This window comes from Clytia hemisphaerica, unplaced genomic scaffold, assembly GCF_902728285.1.
Source record: "Clytia hemisphaerica strain Z4C2 unplaced genomic scaffold, Clytia hemisphaerica genome assembly, whole genome shotgun sequence".
Classification (NCBI taxonomy): Eukaryota; Metazoa; Cnidaria; class Hydrozoa; order Leptothecata; family Clytiidae; genus Clytia; species Clytia hemisphaerica.
This window is the reverse complement of record NW_027104426.1, coordinates 10,394-32,271: the sequence shown is the minus strand read 5'-3', so window position 1 is coordinate 32,271 and position 21,878 is coordinate 10,394. Positions and strand designations below refer to the sequence as shown.

At 38.0% G+C, this 21,878-nt stretch overlaps 1 protein-coding gene across 1 annotated transcript; it reads right to left on the bottom strand.

Moving 5' to 3' along the window:
* Positions 1 to 1,120: 1,120 nt before the first annotated feature.
* Positions 1,121 to 12,300, bottom strand: LOC136820445 (collagen alpha-1(II) chain-like). Its single transcript, XM_067076633.1, has 11 exons — positions 12,091 to 12,300; positions 8,013 to 8,276; positions 7,447 to 7,752; positions 6,177 to 7,247; positions 5,840 to 6,001; positions 5,161 to 5,538; positions 4,283 to 4,714; positions 3,960 to 4,121; positions 3,019 to 3,679; positions 2,465 to 2,652; positions 1,121 to 1,842 (listed from the first exon to the last, which is right to left on the bottom strand). The coding sequence occupies exons 1-11, from the start codon at positions 12,298 to 12,300 to the stop codon at positions 1,477 to 1,479; spliced, it is 4,200 nt and encodes a 1,399-aa protein (XP_066932734.1). The 3' UTR covers positions 1,121 to 1,476.
* Between the last annotated feature and the right edge of the window lie 9,578 nt (positions 12,301 to 21,878).

Below are 21,878 nucleotides of genomic sequence, written 5' to 3'. Positions count from 1 at the left end.
ATATCTTTTGAATGGGGCGTGTAAATGATAAAGCGGAGCACGGTTTTGTAGGGGAGAACAAGGGCTTTCGAATACAAAAGGTTTCATTGAAAAATATTCAGTAGATTTTGAAGAGTAACTCGTCAAAGTTCAAAGTTCGTCTTTTGAAATCGCGTCATAATTCCAAATTAGAAAAATATGTCGAAAAAGTAATTACTTATTTAGAAAGCCATTGAATTGCACTTTAACCACTCCAGTTCAATTTCATCAAAGAAAGGATGCTAAACAATTAATGATACTTTTTAAAAATAATCAAATTGACCTATCTGTAACCTTAAAGTTTTGATCTTTTAGTTATGCTACCCTGAACAGTGCCGTAGAGGGTATAAGTTCAGTGACACCATGAGTGCCAACCATGGTTTGGCCCGAGGGGGGAAATAAATCTAAATCTCTAAATTGGCTAAAAACAGGGTAAGTAGAAAACCTGGCCCACTGCTCTGGCCCGGGCCATATGGCCTACCCTTGGCCTACTAAGGTAAAATACTCCATTTTATGAAAAAAATCACTCTTAAAAAAATTATTTGGTAGCTACGGCACTGCTGAAATATCTTTCTAATGATGTATAAATTTCTATTATAGCATAAATGGTTGCTTATAAATTGAGATATTAATCCTTAAAAACAGTGTTTTTCGGTGTTTTTCAGCCAGAAAAAGCAGTTTTGTCCAGTTTTTGCGCTTTCGTAAGCTCAATATCTCGAGTTAGGTAAAGAAATCACCTATACTCGCAATATATCACTAATCTTAATTTTTTGAGAGCTTTCTAAAAATATACAACAGGTCTCCGTTTTCTCAAGCTAAAATTTTCATTAATTTTTTCACCCTATGATTTTTGCCTGAGACCGTCGTATTTGTCCGAAAATCACACCAAAGTGTCCGAAAAAAAAATGGCACCCAAGTTATTTTGATTCCCCTACCCCTTACCTTTCCAAAAAATGTATAGCAAGTGCTTTGACTAAAAAAATCGAGCGATTTTCCCCCAACTATAAAAGTCAAAATTGAGACTTGTATTCCTATAAAATTGTTCTTATAAAAACTTTTTGGCTGATCTTAGGGATAGGTGACGAAGAAATGACACATTCAGTTAATATTTTTTAATATTTTTTGCATATTCATATTTTTTAATTTACCCCCCTGTGTTTTAGCCGGTTTGCATTTTCCCATCGCGCGCGCATTATATTTTTTCAAAAAATTATCTACGTAGTTTATTAAAAAACTTCTGTACAATAATGTGTGTTTGTAATTGTTATATAAAATTATGATCTGGTCCTTAAAATGTGTGATTTGGTATGTGTAATAAACTCGCCCTCCAGGCAAACCATCTTGGCTAGCCCTGGTTTAATCAACAACAAAACAAGGACCAGACCTCAATCATATAATGAAGAGATAAAGAATCTCTATCATTCTTCAGTCTTGCTCTCTCAAAGAAAGTTATTTTCTTCAAGAAAAGCAAACTGGTCCAAGTTCGATTCCGAACTCTTCTCCCTTGTCAGCAACATCAAATACTGCAATATCTCTGATTGGCAATCTGTCACCAACCTTTGAAGTGTATTCAAAGACAGTCTTGTGCCATTTTCCGTCCTTCTTATTACATTCATCTTTGACAACTCTCAACTTGTTCTTGTGGTGTGAGTCAGTAGAGACTTCTAACAAATCGTTACTCATGACTTTAACAAATGGTTTGGTGTTTCCGAAGCTGTCGGTATGGGCGTGTGAGTTCTTGCAGTGATAGGTGATGTTTTGTCGGACAGTCATGCTGTTCAAGCGCATGTATCTCAATTGAACATTGTTGGCTGGGAAGTCGAACTAGAGAATAAGAAAAGGAGCTTTGATTGAAAAGTCTCTCAGATGTTGAAGGAATATACATGTTAGATCGTTCATGCAGTTTAGAAATTTAAAGATACAGATTTTTTAGCCGAAAATGAAAACGACTAATAAGTCTGATTCAGAAAGATTTAGCTGAACTTCAATAGGGTTTGGACTAGACCAACCCTTTTTGTAAGTCGATGGATTTTCATGTTCAGAGGAGCTACAATCTTAAACTCATTATCTGTTAGGAGCTGTTCATATGGAGGGAGGAGGTGGGCGGGTCCGGCTATGTGGGGTGGGATGGATTTTCGAACATCACGTGATCTGTTTCTAGCCATTTGATTCGTCAGAAAACCGTGACTTAACGTTCGAAAATTCCACCATTCCACCTAGCCAGACCAGCCCGCCTCCATAAAAGCAGCCCCTAAATTTATTCATTGCCTTTAAGTTTGTTGCTTTGAAGATGATTGGATCTTACTGAAAAACTTGTACTTTTATTTGTTGAGGAATATTTATCCTTTTTTTCCTAATTTTGGAGCCTCGGACTGAGGAATTGCTAGAAAATGCTTAATTTGAATCAAGTGTGGTTTTCACTTTCGATTAAAGATTTAGTACTTACGTCATCAGAGATGGCAAGATCGCGTAAGAACCAGGTCCATTTATCAGTACCACTGGTGACCCATTCTTTCTTGTCGAAAGTAGCTTTGTGCGGTGGCACGCATGTCTCGTGTTTCTTGTTATCAAAGTCACAACGTGCTGGGAATTTGTCCCATGATGAACCTCCGTTAGGATCCAACCAGTATTCGTCTGAAGTAGGAAGAAGAATTATAATTCTTAACTTAACGGAAGTATTTTTAATGTACACCTTTGTTTGTTTTATTACAGACACATTCATAATTCATTCCTCGAAGCACATAAATTACTGTTTTAAAAATAAAACCTTTAACCTATGCTTGTAACCAACTTTAGAATATAAATAAAGCTTTGTAGATAGTAAAAAATCCAGTTCATATCTTTTGAAAAATAGTTCAAATTGTAATATGTGACTCTTTTCAAGCTCTTATTTACCAAAAAGCAAAGTTGTCTCTAAGCGCTGATTATTTTGTTCCAATATCACTTCAGTTACTTTGAAAGGCCTACTAAAGCTTCAAGTCAATAAGGATTGTATTTTACCTGTTTCGACATCTGGGTGGCACATTTGTAAATCTTGGCAAGTCTTGGCAGGGAATGCTTTAGTACCATCGGGTTTCTCAATTCCTTGGATGGTTTCATCAAGTTTGAGAACGTATGAGAAAACGGTTCCTTGGGTTTCCTTGGCTTCAGTCTTGAAGTCTTTGCCTTCTTCAGATTTGTAGTATTTGTAGCCTTGGTATTGTTGGTATGCTGGTCCTTTCTCCGTGTTCCCGCCAAACGGTGGCAAAGTCAAACCACCGGCACCAAAACCTCCTGGCAATCCTGGGGGTCCTGGAGGTCCGGGTGGTCCAGAAGGTCCTGGAATACCGTCTTCACCGCCTCGTCCTCGTGGTCCATTGGATCCTTTAATTCCTTCTGGTCCAGCATCTCCGAGTCCTCCGGGTGGCCCTTCACGTCCAGCGCGTCCTCTTGGGCCATCATCTCCGGCGGGTCCGGAGGCTCCTTTTGGTCCGTCGACACCGACTTCTCCTTGCATACCAATGGGTCCTGGAAGACCAGTTGGGCCAGTCATACCTCTCCATCCTTTGTCTCCCTTTTCTCCTGTATCTCCGTTATTTCCTTTGTTTCCCTTGGCACCTCTGTTGCCAATGGTTCCATCTCGTCCTCGGAGACCTTTGCTTCCTTTAGCTCCATCTCGTCCCTACAGATTGAACAAAAGTAATCAAATTTGAGATTTTCACATAGTGGATATCTTTAGGATCTTCCGATTATCAGTCTTTTGAATGTGGTTTATTTCTCCCCCTCCCTACCTAGATTTGTCGGGGAAAAGTTATAAAATGTTCTATGTCTAACCATGTTGTCTGTCTGGTTCAAGCTTCTAAGCTCTTACCTTTAATAATTTATATGAATTCTGTATCTTGTAAATATGGGACCAACAATTAAACTTTTAAAAATTCCAAAAGTTCATATCATCAACTTACAGCCATTCCTTTTGATCCGCTCTTGCCTTTAGTACCAGCAGCTCCAGCGATTCCGGGCATACCTGCCGTTCCCGGTGATCCGGGATATCCGGGTGTTCCTGCATCACCTTTTGTTCCAACTTCACCAGGGCCTCCTGCTTTTCCATCTTTTCCACCAGCTCCCTTAAAATGGAAATTTATTGATGTCCTTTATCTCGTATGAGGTTATGATTGATCGCAGGTATTATTAAACATTAAGTAAACGTATTAAACCAAGTAGGTTCAGAAATACTTTCCATTGAAATAGCTTTGAAGTATATAAAAGAAAGTTAAAGGGTCCTTACGTCTTTTCCTGGTTTTCCTGGGAATCCGGTAGCACCGGCGACACCTTGTGGTCCTGGAGGTCCTTTCTTTCCAGCCTTTCCTGCGGTTCCAGCAACTCCTGGTTCTCCCTTTTCACCGGATTTTCCTTGAGATCCTGGAAATCCTGGCATACCAACACGTCCTGGGGATCCACGGGCGCCTATTGGTCCAGCAGCACCCATTGTTCCTTGAATACCAGGGATACCATCATCTCCTGGATCTCCATTGCTTCCGTCCTTTCCTGCCATTCCTGGTGCACCATTGTCTCCTGGTCGTCCTGGTAATCCAGCTTCTCCTGGAGATCCTTTTGATCCATCACGCCCTGAGGGTCCTGGTGGTCCAGAACGTCCTCGGTTTCCAGTTGGCCCACGTCGTCCACGGTTTCCTGGGATACCTGGTGCTCCTTGGTTACCCTAAAATGTAATTTAAGATTGTTTTAAAAGGTATCACATCAGTTATTGCATAACATTCTTTGGTAAGGTTTTTAGAGTTATCAAGTAAGAGTAAGTAAGTTTGCGACCGCAGTCGGAGGCGACCCGAAGGCTCCTCTTTAGACCTCTGCCCGAAGGTAGGGGAGGGCGTCACTCTTTCTCCCTGGATTGCTCAACTTTAGCCTTGATCTTTTAATTGCTGAGCATCAAGCAGATAGGCATCAGGTACCATTTTGAGAATCTTTGGTATGACCCGGCTGTGGGTTGAACCCACAACCTTGCGAACCGTAGTGGGATGCTCTACCACTGCACTACGGTTGGCTATCGAAATGTACGGATGAAGATACAAAAACAGCAAGACAGGCAAAGATACAGATGGTAGTTGTACTATGGATATAGCACTTCATAAATATCGGTTTTATACTTACAGCTGATCCTCTTGGGCCTTTCGATCCTTTGTTACCATCCGATCCTATCTGCCCAATTTGACCAACATCTCCGTCAGGTCCAGGTGGTCCAGATTTGCCAGAAACACCCTTATCTCCACGAGGTCCTCGTTCTCCCTTGGAGCCATCTCCGCCTCTTAATCCAATAGATCCTGGCTCTCCTGGTAATCCAGATGATCCTGGGTTTCCTTGTGATCCTGGTTTTCCACGTTTTCCTTGAAGTCCGTTAGCTCCTGGTCGTCCGGTTTCTCCCTTAGGTCCAGTTTCTCCTGAAGGTCCAGCTGGTCCTGGTAATCCATCAGCTCCTCTTTGTCCATTTTTGCCATTTTCTCCTGGTTGTCCTTTTGGCCCTCTGGAACCCTGAAAATGGGAAAGAAAGATGAATTGAGTTTCGTCTAGGTTGGAAAGTTTCAAAGTTTACGCCATTATGGACGAGACATTCGATTTGTCTGAAAAATTGAATTTTCAAAATCGAATGTTTTTTCCTTGCTGGCAGATTTTACGCAAAGTTACGTACAGTTGTTAGTATAGGTGGTGATAACTAGCCTCTGTGAATTCGATTGCTCTAGAGGACTCAATTGAAAGATGATTGAAAGATGAATTTCCCTGGTTTTCACTTTTTTCCTTGAGATTAAGATTTATATATTTGAAAACTGCTTACATGTTCTCCTTTTGATCCATCGGGTCCTCTCATTCCTGGAGATCCTTGGGCACCTGGTGCTCCTGGAGATCCAGTGACTCCGTTTGGTCCAGAAGGTCCTTTTTCTCCTGGGATTCCTTCTGCTCCTGGTTCTCCACTTTCTCCATTCAATCCAGGCGATCCCTAAAAGGAAAGAAATTGTTGAAATGATTTATATGACCTATGATTTTTTTATTTTGGCAAATAAGGCTTCGTTAAGGTTTAGCCAAGGACTCTCATTAACTTTTCGAGAAAAAGCTCATTTTTCAGATAACTTATAGATTATTTGGGTTTGGTAACAAGTAAAAGTTCGACTTACTCTCAGGCCAGTTGGTCCGTTAGCTCCAGGTGGACCTCTTGGACCTTGTTCTCCTGTTTTTCCATTGTCTCCTCGAAGTCCATCTTTTCCTGGTTCTCCATCACGGCCTGGGGCACCGGCTTCTCCGACGGGTCCCGGTGGTCCTGTTCTTCCTGCATTTCCAGGGGCTCCAGGAGCACCCAATTCTCCAGCAGCGCCATCGATACCTTGAGGTCCAGCTTGTCCTTGGGCTCCTTTTTGTCCTTTGTCTCCAGTATTACCTTTAAGCCCAACGCTTCCTGGTTCACCAATTCCTCCAGATGGTCCTCTGGCTCCTTTTGGTCCTTGAAGACCTTGTGATCCGACAAGACCGCGTCGTCCTTGTTGTCCCATCAGTCCTGGCCTTCCGTCTTTTCCTGGGACACCACGTTGTCCAGATTTTCCTGGTCTTCCTGATTTTCCTGGTGGCCCTGATGGTCCACGATCTCCCTGTGGTCCAACTTCTCCTGGCTCTCCTGGTCCTCCAGATGATCCTTTCAATCCTCGTTTACCGATCTCTCCACGGTCTCCTTGTTGCCCTTTTGGTCCTGGGGTTCCTGGGTCTCCAGGGCTTCCTGGTAAACCTTGTTGTCCACGTTCGCCATCAGGTCCTGCGGGCCCATTAGGCCCATCCCGACCAGCTTTTCCTCGTTTCCCTGGTCCTCCAGCTGGTCCTGGGTTTCCTGGTGGTCCTGGATCTCCACGAGTTCCTTTGAGACCTGCTAGACCAAGACCACCTTGTTCTCCTGGTTCTCCTCGGGTACCAGTTCCTCCAATACTTCCGTCGGGTCCTCTTAAACCTTGAAGTCCTCGAGTACCTGGGGGTCCTCGTTGTCCTTGAGGTCCAGCCATACCTTGGCTTCCCTTCTTCCCTTGTCTACCATCTCGGCCACGGGCACCAGGTTGACCAACATCTCCCTTTGGTCCAGCATCTCCAGTCACTCCACGGATTCCTTGTTCTCCACGTTCACCTCTTGATCCGAAAGCTCCATCTTCTCCTTTGGCCCCATCGACACCTGCTTTTCCTGGTGTTCCTGGTAATCCTGCAGGTCCCTGAAAATAGTTATGGAATAGTTAATATTCAGGATATCTTGCCATTGGTGTTACATTTTTATCTGGCCAAAATTTATTTCAATCTAATTTTCTCGTTTTTAGGATTTAACTGCGGAAATATTGTAAATAATGAAATACAATTCGAGAATGTTTCTTTTTGACGTCAAAAGTGAAGGGAATTTAAGTAACTAATACTTACTGGTGGTCCTGGAGGTCCAGTCGATCCAAGTGGTCCCTTAGGTCCAGTTGGTCCTGATGTTCCAGCAGGTCCTGGGGAACCTTGTAAACCTTGTGGTCCTCGTGGTCCACTATCACCATCCAGACCATTGTCTCCAGCTATTCCTTTATCTCCTTCAATTCCAGTGCCTCCTTTTTCACCAGTCTCTCCGCGATCTCCCTTCAATCCTTTGTAACCGGCAGCTCCACGGACGCCTTGGGGTCCTCGGTCTCCTTGACTTCCTCTTGGTCCAGTTTGGCCGATTCTTCCTGGGTCTCCACGTTCACCCTAATAAAAAAGGTTATTTATTCATTCATTCACTCCTTCATCTTATATTTGCGTTTCCAATTTTGAAGTATATCAAAAAGAAGTTCTTTGAGTTTTAATAGAAATCATTCCTTCTCAGTCATTTTCTTCAATAAAAATTGACAATAGTTATGTTTTCAAATTTTAAATCGGTTTTTGTCATCTAAATGAAGAATTTCAACATCCTCCCTCCTTTAGAAAGGAAGCTCCAAAGCAATTTTTTTGTCCCATACGTTACTTACATTGATTCCATCGCGACCAGCTTCTCCAGCAGATCCGGTTGGACCAAGTTCTCCTTTTTCGCCAGCACCGCCAGCTTCTCCAGGAAGTCCTGGCTCTCCGCGTTCTCCATATGGTCCTCGGGGACCTTCGCGTCCTTTTGGCCCTAATGGTCCTGGTGGCCCTTCTTTTGGTGTGACAAAACCATTTTCATTAAGGTTATCAAATTCACCTCCAGCATTTGGTCCAGGACCTTTTTCGTCCCCTATGCCGCCTTTCTCTCCGAGCTATACAATCACTGGACATTCTCCTGGTTTCCCCGCTGTAAAATATAATCAGAATGGAGAAAATTAGTCATTTGTTTTAACCCCTTTAAACTTGAAAGATATGTTTACACGTTTTTTTATAAGTGTCGAAAAATTTCGAATTCTTTTAATGCTATTCTAAAGTTTTTAAGTTTCTCAAAACTTTCTGTAGGCTGCAATTTGGTCTTATGTTCTTATATACTTCATTCTTATATATAAAACGTGTATGAGTCCAGTAGAAATCAAAATGCCACAAACTATCGGTTATGTTTCCTGACATTATTATTTAAAAGTATACCGGATGTCAGAAAGGCCATAAGGTTCCTAAGGTGCTAAAATCATTGTCTAATTTGAGGGGATAAAGAAAGGTTTGAGGCGCCTTTCCTTTCATAATTCTATCAACTGACAGTACACGTTTTTTTTTTTATAAGAACGTCAAAAATTTTCAAAGCCTTCGGATGTTCTTAGTTTTTTTGATTTGAAGCCTAAAAATGTTCTTAAAATGTTCTTATTTTCAGCATTTTTTGAGCATTTTGATGTAATTTCTTAAGAAAATGCATGTTTTTAAGTCCCCAAAGCCTTAGAATGCTCTTAGAATGTTCTTAAATTTTTGGGCCTCGAAGCCTTATGTTCTTATATAGTTTGTTCTTATAAAAAAAACGTGTATTGGGGTATAGTAAGAATGTTGACAATGTAAACAGAGTGGAATGGAATGACCCAATGTTTATAATGTAAACACAGCCATAGTGAACCCCTTTTTCAAACACTTGAATATCTTTCTTTCTCTATCAACTGTTTTGTTTACACAAGGTTGAAGTCACCAAACAGTGTTAATGACTAGCACGTTTTTTATAAGAACAAATTATATAAGAATCTAAGGCTTTGATGGCCAAATTAATAAGAACAAGCTAAGAACATTTCAAGGCTTTACAGACTCTAAAACATCTGACTTCTTGGGAGAATGGACAAAGTATCTCAACAAGGTGAAAATAAGAACATTTTTAGGCTTAAAACTCACAAAGTTAAGAACCCAATCTTATGGATGTTCTTACAAAAAACGTTTAAATTGTCTTCTCTATTTTGTTTATTTCCCTATTTTTCAAATGATTTGACGTGCTCGAATTTTTTTCAAATTCCTTTTCTTTTGGCTTGGAAATGAGATTCGGAATTTTAATTTATACCAAAATTCTAATGATGTAGTCTTCAAATTAATTTTCTGAATTTGATTGGTTTTTTTTTAATGTGTTGTTTTTCACAAATTTTATTCAGTGCTCGAATTCTTTAGTCCCAGCACAGGCTGAAAAATGGTGCATTTTTGGCAATATATTCAATGAGAGTATAAAAGTTTGGGCTGAAAAACCTGTCTGAAACAAAAAACTTTGCTTCGACCAGTATTTATTCCAGAGACTAGCTCATAATGATCTAACATAAAACTTGTTTAACACATTGATGCATAAATTGAAGCTACGTGTTTCCGATACTTCGTAAGAAAAAAATTTCTAGACAGGCGTGTTTTGCTTAAAAAATTTTTCCCTCTGTTACTTAACGAGTAATATGACCTTTTCAAGGAAAGAAAATGTCAAGTGTGCTGATTTCCTCCTTTTGAAATTATCTGCCGTCCGTTTAGAAATAAATTCGCTAGGCCATGATGCAACAGCATAATGAGCATTGCACGTTTTTTTATAAGAACACAAGACTTCTACGGCCAAAATTTTAAGAACATGTGAAGAACATTTAAGGCTTTGCGGACTATATAAAATACCCAATATCTCGGGAAAATGGACCAGAATTCTCACAAAATGGTCAAAATAAGAACATGTTAAGAACATTTTAGGCTTTAAACACAAAACATCCAAAGGCTTCAAAATTTTTGGATGTTCTTATAAAAAAACGTGTACAAGAAAAAATTTCTACCCTTCATTTCGAGACCTTTAACTTCAGAAAAACCTTAGTTTATTTGTTTTAAAGTTTCAAACAAGTGTTTTCGAGTTTTAGCTTTACTGGGTATCAGATTTTAAGGTTTTTCATTAAAAATTACCCTCCGTTTAACTTCGTGATTTATGGCCCTTTTTTCTTTTAGCAGCTCATAATAAAAAATATCACGATTTTTAAAATCATTTTGGCTCTTGATTTACTGTATGTCATCTCATAATACATTGTTGTCAATGAGATGTAATGTATAAAAATGGTCTCCTCAGTAATTCTAGAATAAATTTGTTTTGTATTATTTTCAGTTTTTTACCAAAGTTTTGAAATCATAAATCTCGAATTAAGACGCTCAAAACCGCAAAAATTTTCTCTAGATTCTAAGAAATATCTGATAGAATTTTTTTGGCTATATACTTTCTTCGGGTTTCTGATAGAAAAATCCTTCTTTAGGATGTAATCATTTATTTGATATTTTGGTTCCAACCCTTGAGATTTCTTCCTTTACTTCCCCTTACTTGATATCATTAAGACAAATATAACAAGATATGTAAGACCTTGACTTTTTGCTTAAAAAATTTATTCCCTCTCTTACCCTCTGGGTATTACATTTCTAAAGTAAGGTTGCTCTTTGAACCACTCCTCGCTTTTCCTACTCTATCTCATTCACTTTCCACGGGTATCATTTATGGAATCCTTGAAACACTATCCTATTGTTCCTATCCCTTGTTTTGATTGGCTAATCCGAAAATATGACAAGGTCACTAAAGTTAAATAGCACAGCGAAGTCAACTGTTCTCGTAAACCTTATTCTTAAGCTTAAATCAAACAGACTCTCCTTAGCAGCTGCATAACTACTCTATTTTCACTACATTTTGAACAAAAAACATATCAGATGGAGGGAGTGCCCGTTTTTTTTTAGCGTCTTTACAATTTTTTTGGTGCCGTCAATTTAAGGATTGATATTTAGCTCGTCAAAATTCGTCATACAATGAAATGACAGTCGAACAAAAGAAAAGCATCACTTCCGACTGATCTAAACAATGAAGCACAACATTTGACTTTTGTTCTCCATGTTGACTCGTAAAGCAAACACTTGAGTGTCTATTCTAAAAGCTATTACTCAGAACCACCCTCATAACTAAGCAATGATGAAAACAACACAGATTTTGTGAACAGCAGGAAACCCATCTTGTTTATGGAGTAAACAAGATTTAAGACAAAATTCAATATCTCCTTTGTTTGCTATGTTTACATGGACTTTCAGGGACTGTTTGTCCTTTTGTCGCCAAGTCAAAACTTTGTTAACAACCCCCATAATTCTTTGTGGGTCAGATGCGGCCATCAAATTCTTAATAAAGTCTTTTTGTAAGGTCAGTAAGATCAATCCTATCCAAAATTTTCTATTGGATTGCCTAAAGCCCATTTTGAGCCAATTTTGATCTAATGACCTCTAAATAAATAACAACAATAGATTTCGTATATATTTTTGGTATTTTTTGCATTTATTTTTTTAATTTACCCCCCGGTGTTTTAGCCGGTTTGCATTTTCCCATCGCGCGTGCATTATAATTTTTTCAAAAAAAATAAAGTATGTAACATGTATAAAATTCTAAAAAATTCTGTACAAAGAATTTATAAGTTAAGTTTAAAAACAAAACTTTGAATGATTTTGTTGAGCTTGAAAATCTGGTCCTTAAAATTTGTGCGATCTGAAGTTTAATTGTAAAGAAACCTCGGGGCTAGCCCTAGTTAAATCAGCAACAAAACAAGGACCAGATCTCAATCATATAATGAAGAGATAAAAAATCTCTATCATTCTTCAGTCTTGCTCTCTCAAAGAAAGTCATTTTCTTCAAGAAAAGCAAACTGGTCCAAGTTCGATTCCGAACTCTTCTCCCTTGTCAGCAACATCAAAGACTGCAATATCTCTAATTGGCAATCTATCACCGACCTTTGAAGTGTATTCAAAGACAGTCTTGTGCCATTTTCCGTCCTTCTTATTACATTCATCTTTGACAACTCTCAACTTATTCTTGTGGTGTGAGTCAGTAGAGACTTCTAACAAATCGTTGCTCATGACTTTAACAAATGGTTTGGTGTTTCCGAAGCTGTCGGCAAAAATTCAACTATATCATCCGAACTCTAGACGATATATCAGAATTGCTTCGACCCATCGAAAATGTCATCCGTTTTCACCTCATACCAGCCATATGTGATGGCAGACAGTGCTCCGATATTGAAAGGAAGATCCTCTCGTTTCCGATCAAGATGGGAGGCCTTGGAATCATCAACATCGAGGATGAGGCTAAATTTCAAAACGAAACAAGTCGTTTGGCAACTAAAGTGCTAGTCGAGCGCATCATAACACAATCAAATGAATCAATTGATCCAAGTCAATCGAAAAAGATGTTGAAATCACTAGCCGCTAAACGAATTGGAGAACAAAAACGATAACTCGATCAAATCGTTCAACAACTCCCATCAATCAACCAAAAAGCTTTGGAAATCGCTTCATCTCAAGGCTGACCACTCTTCCACTGAAAGAAGAGAATTTTGTATTGAATAAACGTGAATTCGCTGACGCACTCCACATGAGGTATGGCTGGGAAATGAAGCGACTGCCCATCAAATGTGCCTGCTCAGCCAACTTCACAATCGACCATGCGCTATCTTGCCATCTTGGCGGCTACGTTATCCATCGACATAACAACGTTCGCGATACTCTGGCAACCATGATGAATGAAGTCTGTCACGACGTGTCGATCGAGCCCCAGCTTATGGATTTGTCTCGTGAACAGGTCGATTTACCACGCTCATCTGTTACTGGGAATGAAGCTAGGGCGGATGTTAGTGCTAATGGATTTTGGCAGCGGTATCAAAGAGCATTTTTTGACGTGAAGGTTTGCAACCTTTTAGCTCCGAGCTATCGCATAAAATCTATTGGCACTACATTCACTTCCCTTGAAAAGCAAAAGAAGAGAGCATATAACGAACGGATTCTTCAAGTTGAGAAAGGGACTTTCACCCCATTAGTATTTGGTGCTACAGGTGGTGTAGCCCGAGAATGCTCAATTTTTATGAGCAGGTTAGCTGATAAAATCTCGGCAAAACAAAAATGCTCGAAAAGTGAGGTTGTGAATGGCATACGACGCAAAATTTCCTTCGTTTTGATCCGATCAGTGGTTGCTTGCCTGAGAGGTGAACGATCGAGTCGTTCGTTTACCCCAGAACAAGCGGCACTGAAGGACTCCAAACTGACGGAAATTTTGACGTCCTTGCATGTTTGAGTGTTGTGGGTTAGACGATTACATAGGCTACTTTTTCGAGGGTTTCTTTTCAGTTTTTCATCATTTTGGTCTTTTCAGGTGTTTCATTGTTCTCTTTTTTTACAATTTATACAAAAGTATGTTTGTTAATATATTTGACTCATGTTGTATGTATATCATTTTGAAAAAAAAAAATTTATCACTTTTAGCAAAAAAAAAAAAAAATTTACAAAGTCAGTCAAGTTCAAGATGAAGGAAAAATATCACTCTCCAAGTCGCCGTCGCTAGTATCGAATTTTTCTGTCGCAAAGGATGCATCTGTTTTAGTGGATAAAGAAATTTATTTTTTTATTATTTATTTTATTTTATTAATTGTCTTTCAGGCTCTTCCATATTTTACAATGGCTATTCGTCCTATGTAAAAATAATCATATTTAAATAAAAAGATAATTATATTCTATGAAAAAAATATTCTGTAGAAACAAAACACACAAAAAAAAAAAAACAACTCAAGAATACTGACAGAGCTCACAAAATTGCAGATTGTAAAACCGTAAAACTGTAGAAACAAAACACAAAACAAAACTCAAGGATACTGACAGAGCTCGCAAAATTGCAGAAAAAAAACAGAAAGTATAGCTTGTTAGTGTTGTAGTGGTTAATTAGGAGAAGTTGTAATAGTATTGAAGTGGCTAATCCTGCGAAAATTTCAGTGTTGATCAGACCACCAGACTAAAATATCAAGTAAATATTGTAAGGTAAATATTAATAATATAATCACTAGACCTCATGATCATAGAATCTACAATATATTGGCTTGAAATAGGAAAAATTTTGAAAGTGGTATGCCAAGAAAAAAAAAAAAAAAAAAAAAAAAAAAAAAAACTGGCACGGCCCGAAAAACGTTGCTAAGACTTGAACATGATGAGAAATTGTAGAGTTGAATACTGCTAACTCGAACGAAGAAAACTATAAGATTAAGTAATGTATAGATTGCTGTGAGGTTACCGAATGTAGAAAAAAAAAAAAAAAAAAAAAAAAAAAAATTAGATATAACGTGTATAAAATATTGCCAGACTACGATCTAATAAATACTTTTTTAAAATATTGCGAAATTTTTTGTGATCAGGTTCTTCCCTGATCGCTTTTGGAATATCATTCAAAAGGCGACTTGCCTTGCCAACAAATAATTTTTCCGATACATTAGTCTCGTATTTAGATTCAACTTCCTCAACATTACGAGTATTACGTCCAGCGACTCTTAATTTAAAACCTTTTAAGTACGATGGAAACTCATCCTGGTGAATCGATTTGTGTGCGAGTTTCAAAAGTTCAAAATTAATTTGCTGCTGGATCGGTAACCAACCAAGCTGTACTACATCCTCGATTGTAGAATATCTCCGCGTCACAAAAGCTGCAATTCTGCATAGCAGTTTATCAAGTTTTTTCAACTGGATTTGTGGCAGGTTCCAGAACAATGAACAACAGTAGTGTAACTTCGATATAAGAAGGGCTTCGGCCAGTTGCTTCCGCAGACGAAAAGTTGCTGTACGACGAAGATAGCGTAGCACGTATAATTTTGCGTAAACTGATTGACAGAGTTTATCGATATGAGTTTGCCAATTTAGATTTTGATCGAATTGGATGCCAAGAAGTTTATAAACGGTAACTCGTTCTATCAGTTGGTCTGTGTGATAGATATGAAAGGTTGCGTGATCGAGGTTCATGAAATCGTGAAGGTTTGACATTCTCAGTGTTGACAGTAGCATGATTTTGTTTTTTTTGTTATTAAACGCCAGATTATTAGTGCTTGACCATTCTCTAAGTTGGTTTAAACGATGTGTTAAGTTGACGATTGAAGCTGGGAGGTTTACTGTCTTACAGTGTTCATAGATAGTAGTGTCGTCTGCATACTGGTTTTTACTCCCACCATCAACGTTATCTTGTAGGTCGACGGTATAAAGGTTGAATAGAATTGGTCCAAGTATAGAGCCTTGAGGTACCCCAAACGATACAGTTCCGTAGTCAGATTTTTTGTCGTCAATCTGGACGAATTGGCGACGATTACATAAGTACGAAAGCATAAGCATGGCAGCACTGTTCGAAAAGCCTATCTTTCGTAGTTTTACCAGTAGCGTTTTGTAATCGACGGTATAGAAGGCTTTGGAATAATCAAGAAAGGCGGCTAGTGTGACTTCGCTTTTGTTCATCGCACCAATGATGTCGTCTCGTATCTTCATTAGGAGCGTTTCGGTAGAATGACGCTTGCGGAAACCAGACATGGTTTGTTGATATATCTGGTTTCTTTCGATGTACTCAACGATCTGCTTTGCCATTAAACGTTCGTAAAGTTTTGATAAGATAGGCAAAACAGTGACGGGTCTGAATCGGTCAGGAGTGACGGACTGTTCAGTTTTTGGAATCGGTGTTACTTTACCGATTTTCCATTGCTGATGGAAAGTGGTTTGAGCGATCCCTGTGTTTATGATGTGAGTTAGTGGTGACGCTAGATGGTCGGCGATAGGTTTGATCAGCGATACTGGTAGATTGTCATACCCGGCAGAGCAGTCACTTCGAAGATTCTTTATCTCTTTGACAACTTGATCATAAGTGACGGGTTGAAACTCAAATTCCTGATCAACCTCAGTGACGAAATTTCGAAGAAGATGTTGGATTTCTTCAGTGGAAGTTGGTTCCGATCCAAGGATTCTTGGTGCCTTAAAGATATCATAGATCTGACCGATGTCTCTGAAGCTCACGAAAAAGAACTAAAAGATTCCAGTAATGAAGAAAATGAAAGAAAATTAAAGGCGTACACGAAAATTGAGATAGCTGCCAGTGTTGGATTAGAGAGAGATCGAATGATATTCGTTAATAACTTTATTTCAAAGCACAGCGATGTGCTTGAGAGGAAATTAAACATCTCATGTCTAACGACAGTCAACGGCATAATTGATACATCTTGGTTACAAACGAAAACAAGATTGTTGCTTCGAAAAGTAGCAGATGAATCCCAATCTAAAGTGGTTTGAAAATGGGTCAATGAAATGAAATTCTCAACTTTTCATATTGAGAGATGTTATGAAAAGATTCAGGAATGTTTTCACGATAAAGACCAATCAAAAATGTTGAAATATGAAGAAGAGATTGCCGAATTGTTCAAAAAGCTGAAATTATCACAGGCTAATTTTTGTAAATCATTTGACACTTGTAGAACTAAGAAAGAAGAAGTAGAAACAGTGGTGGCATGTGAGCATCTTGAAAAAACTGAAGTTGAAGGGATAGTGAAAGAACTAAAAACAGACTTTGGACTGTATGATGGTCCTGCTTCTTTCCCACGTTGTAAATATTTTTTGTCTTTTTAAAAACGTAAATAAAAGACTTTGTGTTTTTACAAAAATTTACTACTACATATAATCCCATTTTCCTTTTTGCGGAAATTTCTCAAACAACTTTTATTTCTTTTAGATAATACAAAAACAGTAAAACTTTTAAACCCTCCAATCTATCTGCAAGCAATCAAGAGAACGAATGGATTCCAGCAGTGATATTGATTCAGGGCAATACCCCTTTCTTTTTGTTATCAGATGGTTTTTTCTTTAACCGAGGAAGGCTTTGTGCTACAAATAAGAAACGTGATTCGGCAAGGCAGAGCAAACAGAGCAAGCGGACCCAGGATGATAACATTGTATTCACACTTGAAACATCGAATCCGGAAATCTCCAGTACCTTTGAGGCTGCAATTACTCATTTGGATAAAATTTCAATTTCGGCTCGGCTGATGATAAGAAGAGTAGATCAATTGTTGGGTGCAAAGCTGTTTTGGAACACATTCAAAAGACAAGCCCCGTTATTTCCGTTCGTGAGCTCATTAAAGTGTATCAGAAAGAAGTTGGAAACTTTACAAACACCGAAACCTCCGATAAAGTTATGAAGCCAGCTGAATTACAAGAGCGTTTTCGTTCAAATGACATTAGCGACCTTAAGCATCTAGGACGGCGACTTGAATGAGGACGTGAAGTAAATCTTATAAGCAAATGGCAAATTTTATCCGATTTTATCTAAATTTAATATCACATGGACAGATTTTAAATGCAGGAAAGTCTTTGTAAAAAATAACGTTATAATTCTCGAGGGTTCATATCATTCAAAACTATTGTACTCTTTCTTAACCGTCTTCGTCCCGAAGACGACGTCAAAACAGAATTTTCAAGTTGTCTTGAGATTTGAAAACGTCGATTACCCTATTAAAATTAACTATTCTCGTGAGAAAATTGATATGAAAAGAAAAGAATCTAGCTGCGATCCAGATATCAATCCCAAAGGATTTTCTTTTTGTTCAATCCTGCCGTACTCTTTCAAAGTCACCGTTCTAGATGCTTAAGGTCCCTATTATCTTTGTTCTTTTGTACGTGAACGGAGAAGCGTTTACCGTATTTCCGCATTCAAGAGATGTCGACACGGTCTTAAAACAAGTCAAGAAGCTCTTTAATGTCGATGCTCTAATCAATCAGTCACTTTATGAGAAACTTGGCGAAATTTTCAATGATTCCTTACAAATGTTAAGCACCAAACAAGATAAGGATATTGTCCGGTCTCTATTCACGATTGCAACAAGTGCGAAGTTTACGGCAAAACTGCAAGGTAAGTAGTCGTAATAAGTCGTTTGCATTTGCGAGTGGTTGTTATCTTTTACGTTTAATTTGTTGTTACTAGGATCTTATTAACAGGTCTATCAAACCTCAAAAAAAAATACTATGTTCTCCACTTATTCCACTCCCCCGCCAATTGAAGACTAGTGAATACCGGAAAAGGACGAGATTGGGAGACTCTTTTTTTCTGGATTTGCAGGCCTATAATATTCTCTTTTTTATCTTATTTGGGATACTTTTGCTGCATTATAGAATTGAAACTTTCAGCATCCAATTTTAACTTACAGGTCTTCAAAACACATCTGCAATAACAATTAATGCCAATCAGCTTATTCACCGTATAAACCAATTTAAAACGCTAAGATTTACTTCACAGACCGTTCGAAATGATCTTACTAATCATGCCCAAACCATACTTGCTAAACGCATACTGAACAAAAGAAGAGTTAATATGTACCGACAAAAATATGAAAGTCGTGGTCGCGAATTAAAAGTTGACCAATATCCAGAGCTGACATCAATATTGGAGACTTTCTTTGATGAAGGTGGAATGGAAGCTCATCCCCGTTTGACTACAACCACAATATTTAGACACCAACAAAACAACCTATTCATGTGGCAAGCCCGAGAACGAATATTGTTACATTCTCCAGATTTTTTCAAATAAGTCTATCGTCTTGCTACAACTACACGATGAATTGTCGCGAAAGAAGTCGAGCAGCTGCCCAACATCATCACGGCAAAAATATCAACGCTGATATTTCTCTAAAACGACCTCCACGCTCAGAAACGAAGAAGGTAAGAAATATTTTGGAATTTAGATGCGTCTGCTAGTTTTCAATATTTTGTTGCTCACTTTTCCAGATTATTCTTTACTTTTGAACAACAGAAACAACAAATATAAAATTCAAAAAAAAACCGTTTTTAGAGCTAACATTTTTAAAACTGATGTAAATCTTCAGGTATTGAATGTTCACTGGACAGCTTCAAATGTCAATTTATTTCTTGGAAACCATGACCACAACGACACAGCCGCAAAGATATCGTCATCGACTCTAAGGATACCAAAAAAAAACAGTTATCGGTAAGAATTTTAGATTTGAATTTGTAATTTTTAATTCCGCAAAAAAATTCGAGAAAAAAGCTTCTGTTACGAATCTTCAACACATTCTCACACTTATTTCTACCATATGTGTAGATATGTAAACATCCGTAAATCTACCATATGTGTAGATATTAGAATCCGTAAATCTACCATATGTGTAGATATCGTAAATCTACCATATGTGTAGATACGGTAAATGCTTAACATAAAGACTTATGCGCATGCGTAATAGGGGTGGTACAGTCACTTTTTGGTCGGGGTTGTGGAGGCAAAATATGTCGTTTCGTTCTTTGATAGTTAGGGTTAGGGTTTGAAATATGTCGTTCTTTGGATAGTTAGGGTTAAGGTTTGTCATCGTTCTTTTTGTTTCGTTCTTTGATAGTTAGGTTTAGGGTTTGAAATGTCGTTCTTTGATAATTAGGGTTAAGGTTTGTCGTTCTTTTTGTCGCTTTTTAATAGTTATTTGTCGTTCTTTTTAGATTGTCTGGATAGTATTTACCGTAACTACCAATATGGTAGATTTATGGATTTTTACATATCTACACATATGGTAGATTTACGATATCTACGCATATGGTAGATTTACGGATTCTAATATCTACACATATGGTAGATTTACGGATGTTTACATATCTACACATATGGTAGAAATAAGTGCGAGATTGGCCTGGAATCTTTCATGATAGAGACAAAATTTAGACCCTATCTTTTTTTAGCTGAAATCACTCCCGTTCAAAAACCTGGGAAGAGCTGGAAAAAGACCAACGCTCCAGATCGCGATTGGGATCAAAGCCGAACGTATGATGTGACACCGATGACACACATCTATTTCTAGAAAACGGAAGGTACCAAAAGCTTTTTAATGCAATGATAAACCCAATGATAAATCATAAAAAGAAACAGTAAATCGAGGGCTAATTTCTTTGCAAAAAACACAACGAATGCAGTGTAAATCTAAATCCAGCGGGGATCTGATGAAGAAGCTCAAGACCAATAAAGTAATCTTATGCTTGATTGGCTAACATTTCAATCTTTTTGTTAACAGAGCGAAATATCAAAACAGCTCGTAAAGTTTAGTGCTTGGAGATAAGATGACCTTTATTATATTTCAGGAATTTAATTTGACAATTTTCTTTTTTTTTTTCAGCATAAAATTAAACAGCTAGTAATCGGTCAAGAAAAGAAGGAGACAGCTACCATCACGCGTGGAGGAAAAGGCTTAACTTTGCTCAACCCCAGTTACTTCGAAGCTGATACGACCTTCCGAAGATTCAATGAAATATTTCTTATTTTAAAAGATCCTGCACTAGAACATATATTTCAAAAGGGTACAGCAGCAACAAGAAGACTTATACCGAAACTTGGATTTCTCGTTGATAATGGTCCAGGAGAAGCGCCCAGTAGTCCTCTTGTCCAAATTCTTCTTGTTAGACTTCTGACTATCTTGATCTCGATGTTGTTGCTCAATTGTCATACGCTTAATATCACAGTAAATTAAATCCTGTTGAGCGTGTCCATGCAGTGGAAAACGAACGCATAGGACGACATGGTCCTTTCAACTCCAGGTAAAAGTGTATTTTAATTCAAAAGAAATATACAAAGCTTTTCTAATATTTAACAAGAAAGCCTAAGTGGCGTCAAGGCCAGCAGTGTTAGTAGTGTCACCATATTTTCCATAGTTGCCGAATATTTTATCTGGGATGTACAGTAGGTTCATTTTGTTTTTGAGGAAGGAAAAGTTTTAAAAGTTTTTTATACACTGTCTATCTGTTCAATTGTAGACAAATCCATTCTGACGCGGAGATTGGAGATGAAAAACATTGTGCGAACATAAAAGCAATGACTAATGATCTCATTTCGATCTCTTTCTGAAGATGCAAAGCAAGAGTGTGAATGGACCTACGAAACCAAGGACAATGCCCTTCATAAAGAAATGAAAATCTTATGGAATGCCAAATCTTTATCAAGAAGGTGAGCAAATTAATGGAACTCGATTTACTTCAATGCTGAAAGTTATCGATTTTGATTTTTGTCATGTGGTTTTCTTTCCAGTCAATCAAACTTTCTTTAAATACCACTCAGTGTCATTCGTCTACTTCCAGCTAAATAAGAATGGTTAGTAGACGGGTTCTCAATGTAAGAGCAGCATTTCCTTCTACTAGGTTTTTCTTGCTTCTTATTGGGATTTTGTATCATTTGCCTATGATAATAGGTACATTGATGATTACAATCTCGCATTTCGATTAAAACAAATTGGTCAAACAAATACATATGTGTCATTTACAGTATTTCGATGTAGAAATGTGGATGTTTTCAAGCCGAAGAAATGGGAACGTTATCAAAATATTGATACTGTGACAGTAATTTAATAATTCCAAAATATTTTCATTTCATTGGGACGCATTAGGAAAATACAAACTTTAACAATTTGAGTTATTGTTTTTCCTTGTAAAGTACAAGAGGTTGAACGTTCATTTTCCTTTTAAAATACAAGAAATTTAGCTAGTCAATTTTCCTTTCAAAATACAAAAAGTTGGAGTTTTTAAAATACAACAGGCTGAGAAGTTAATTTCCTTTAAAANTGTAGGGATTCACGGAGTGGGGATGAATAAATTTGAAGCGGTCACAAGTG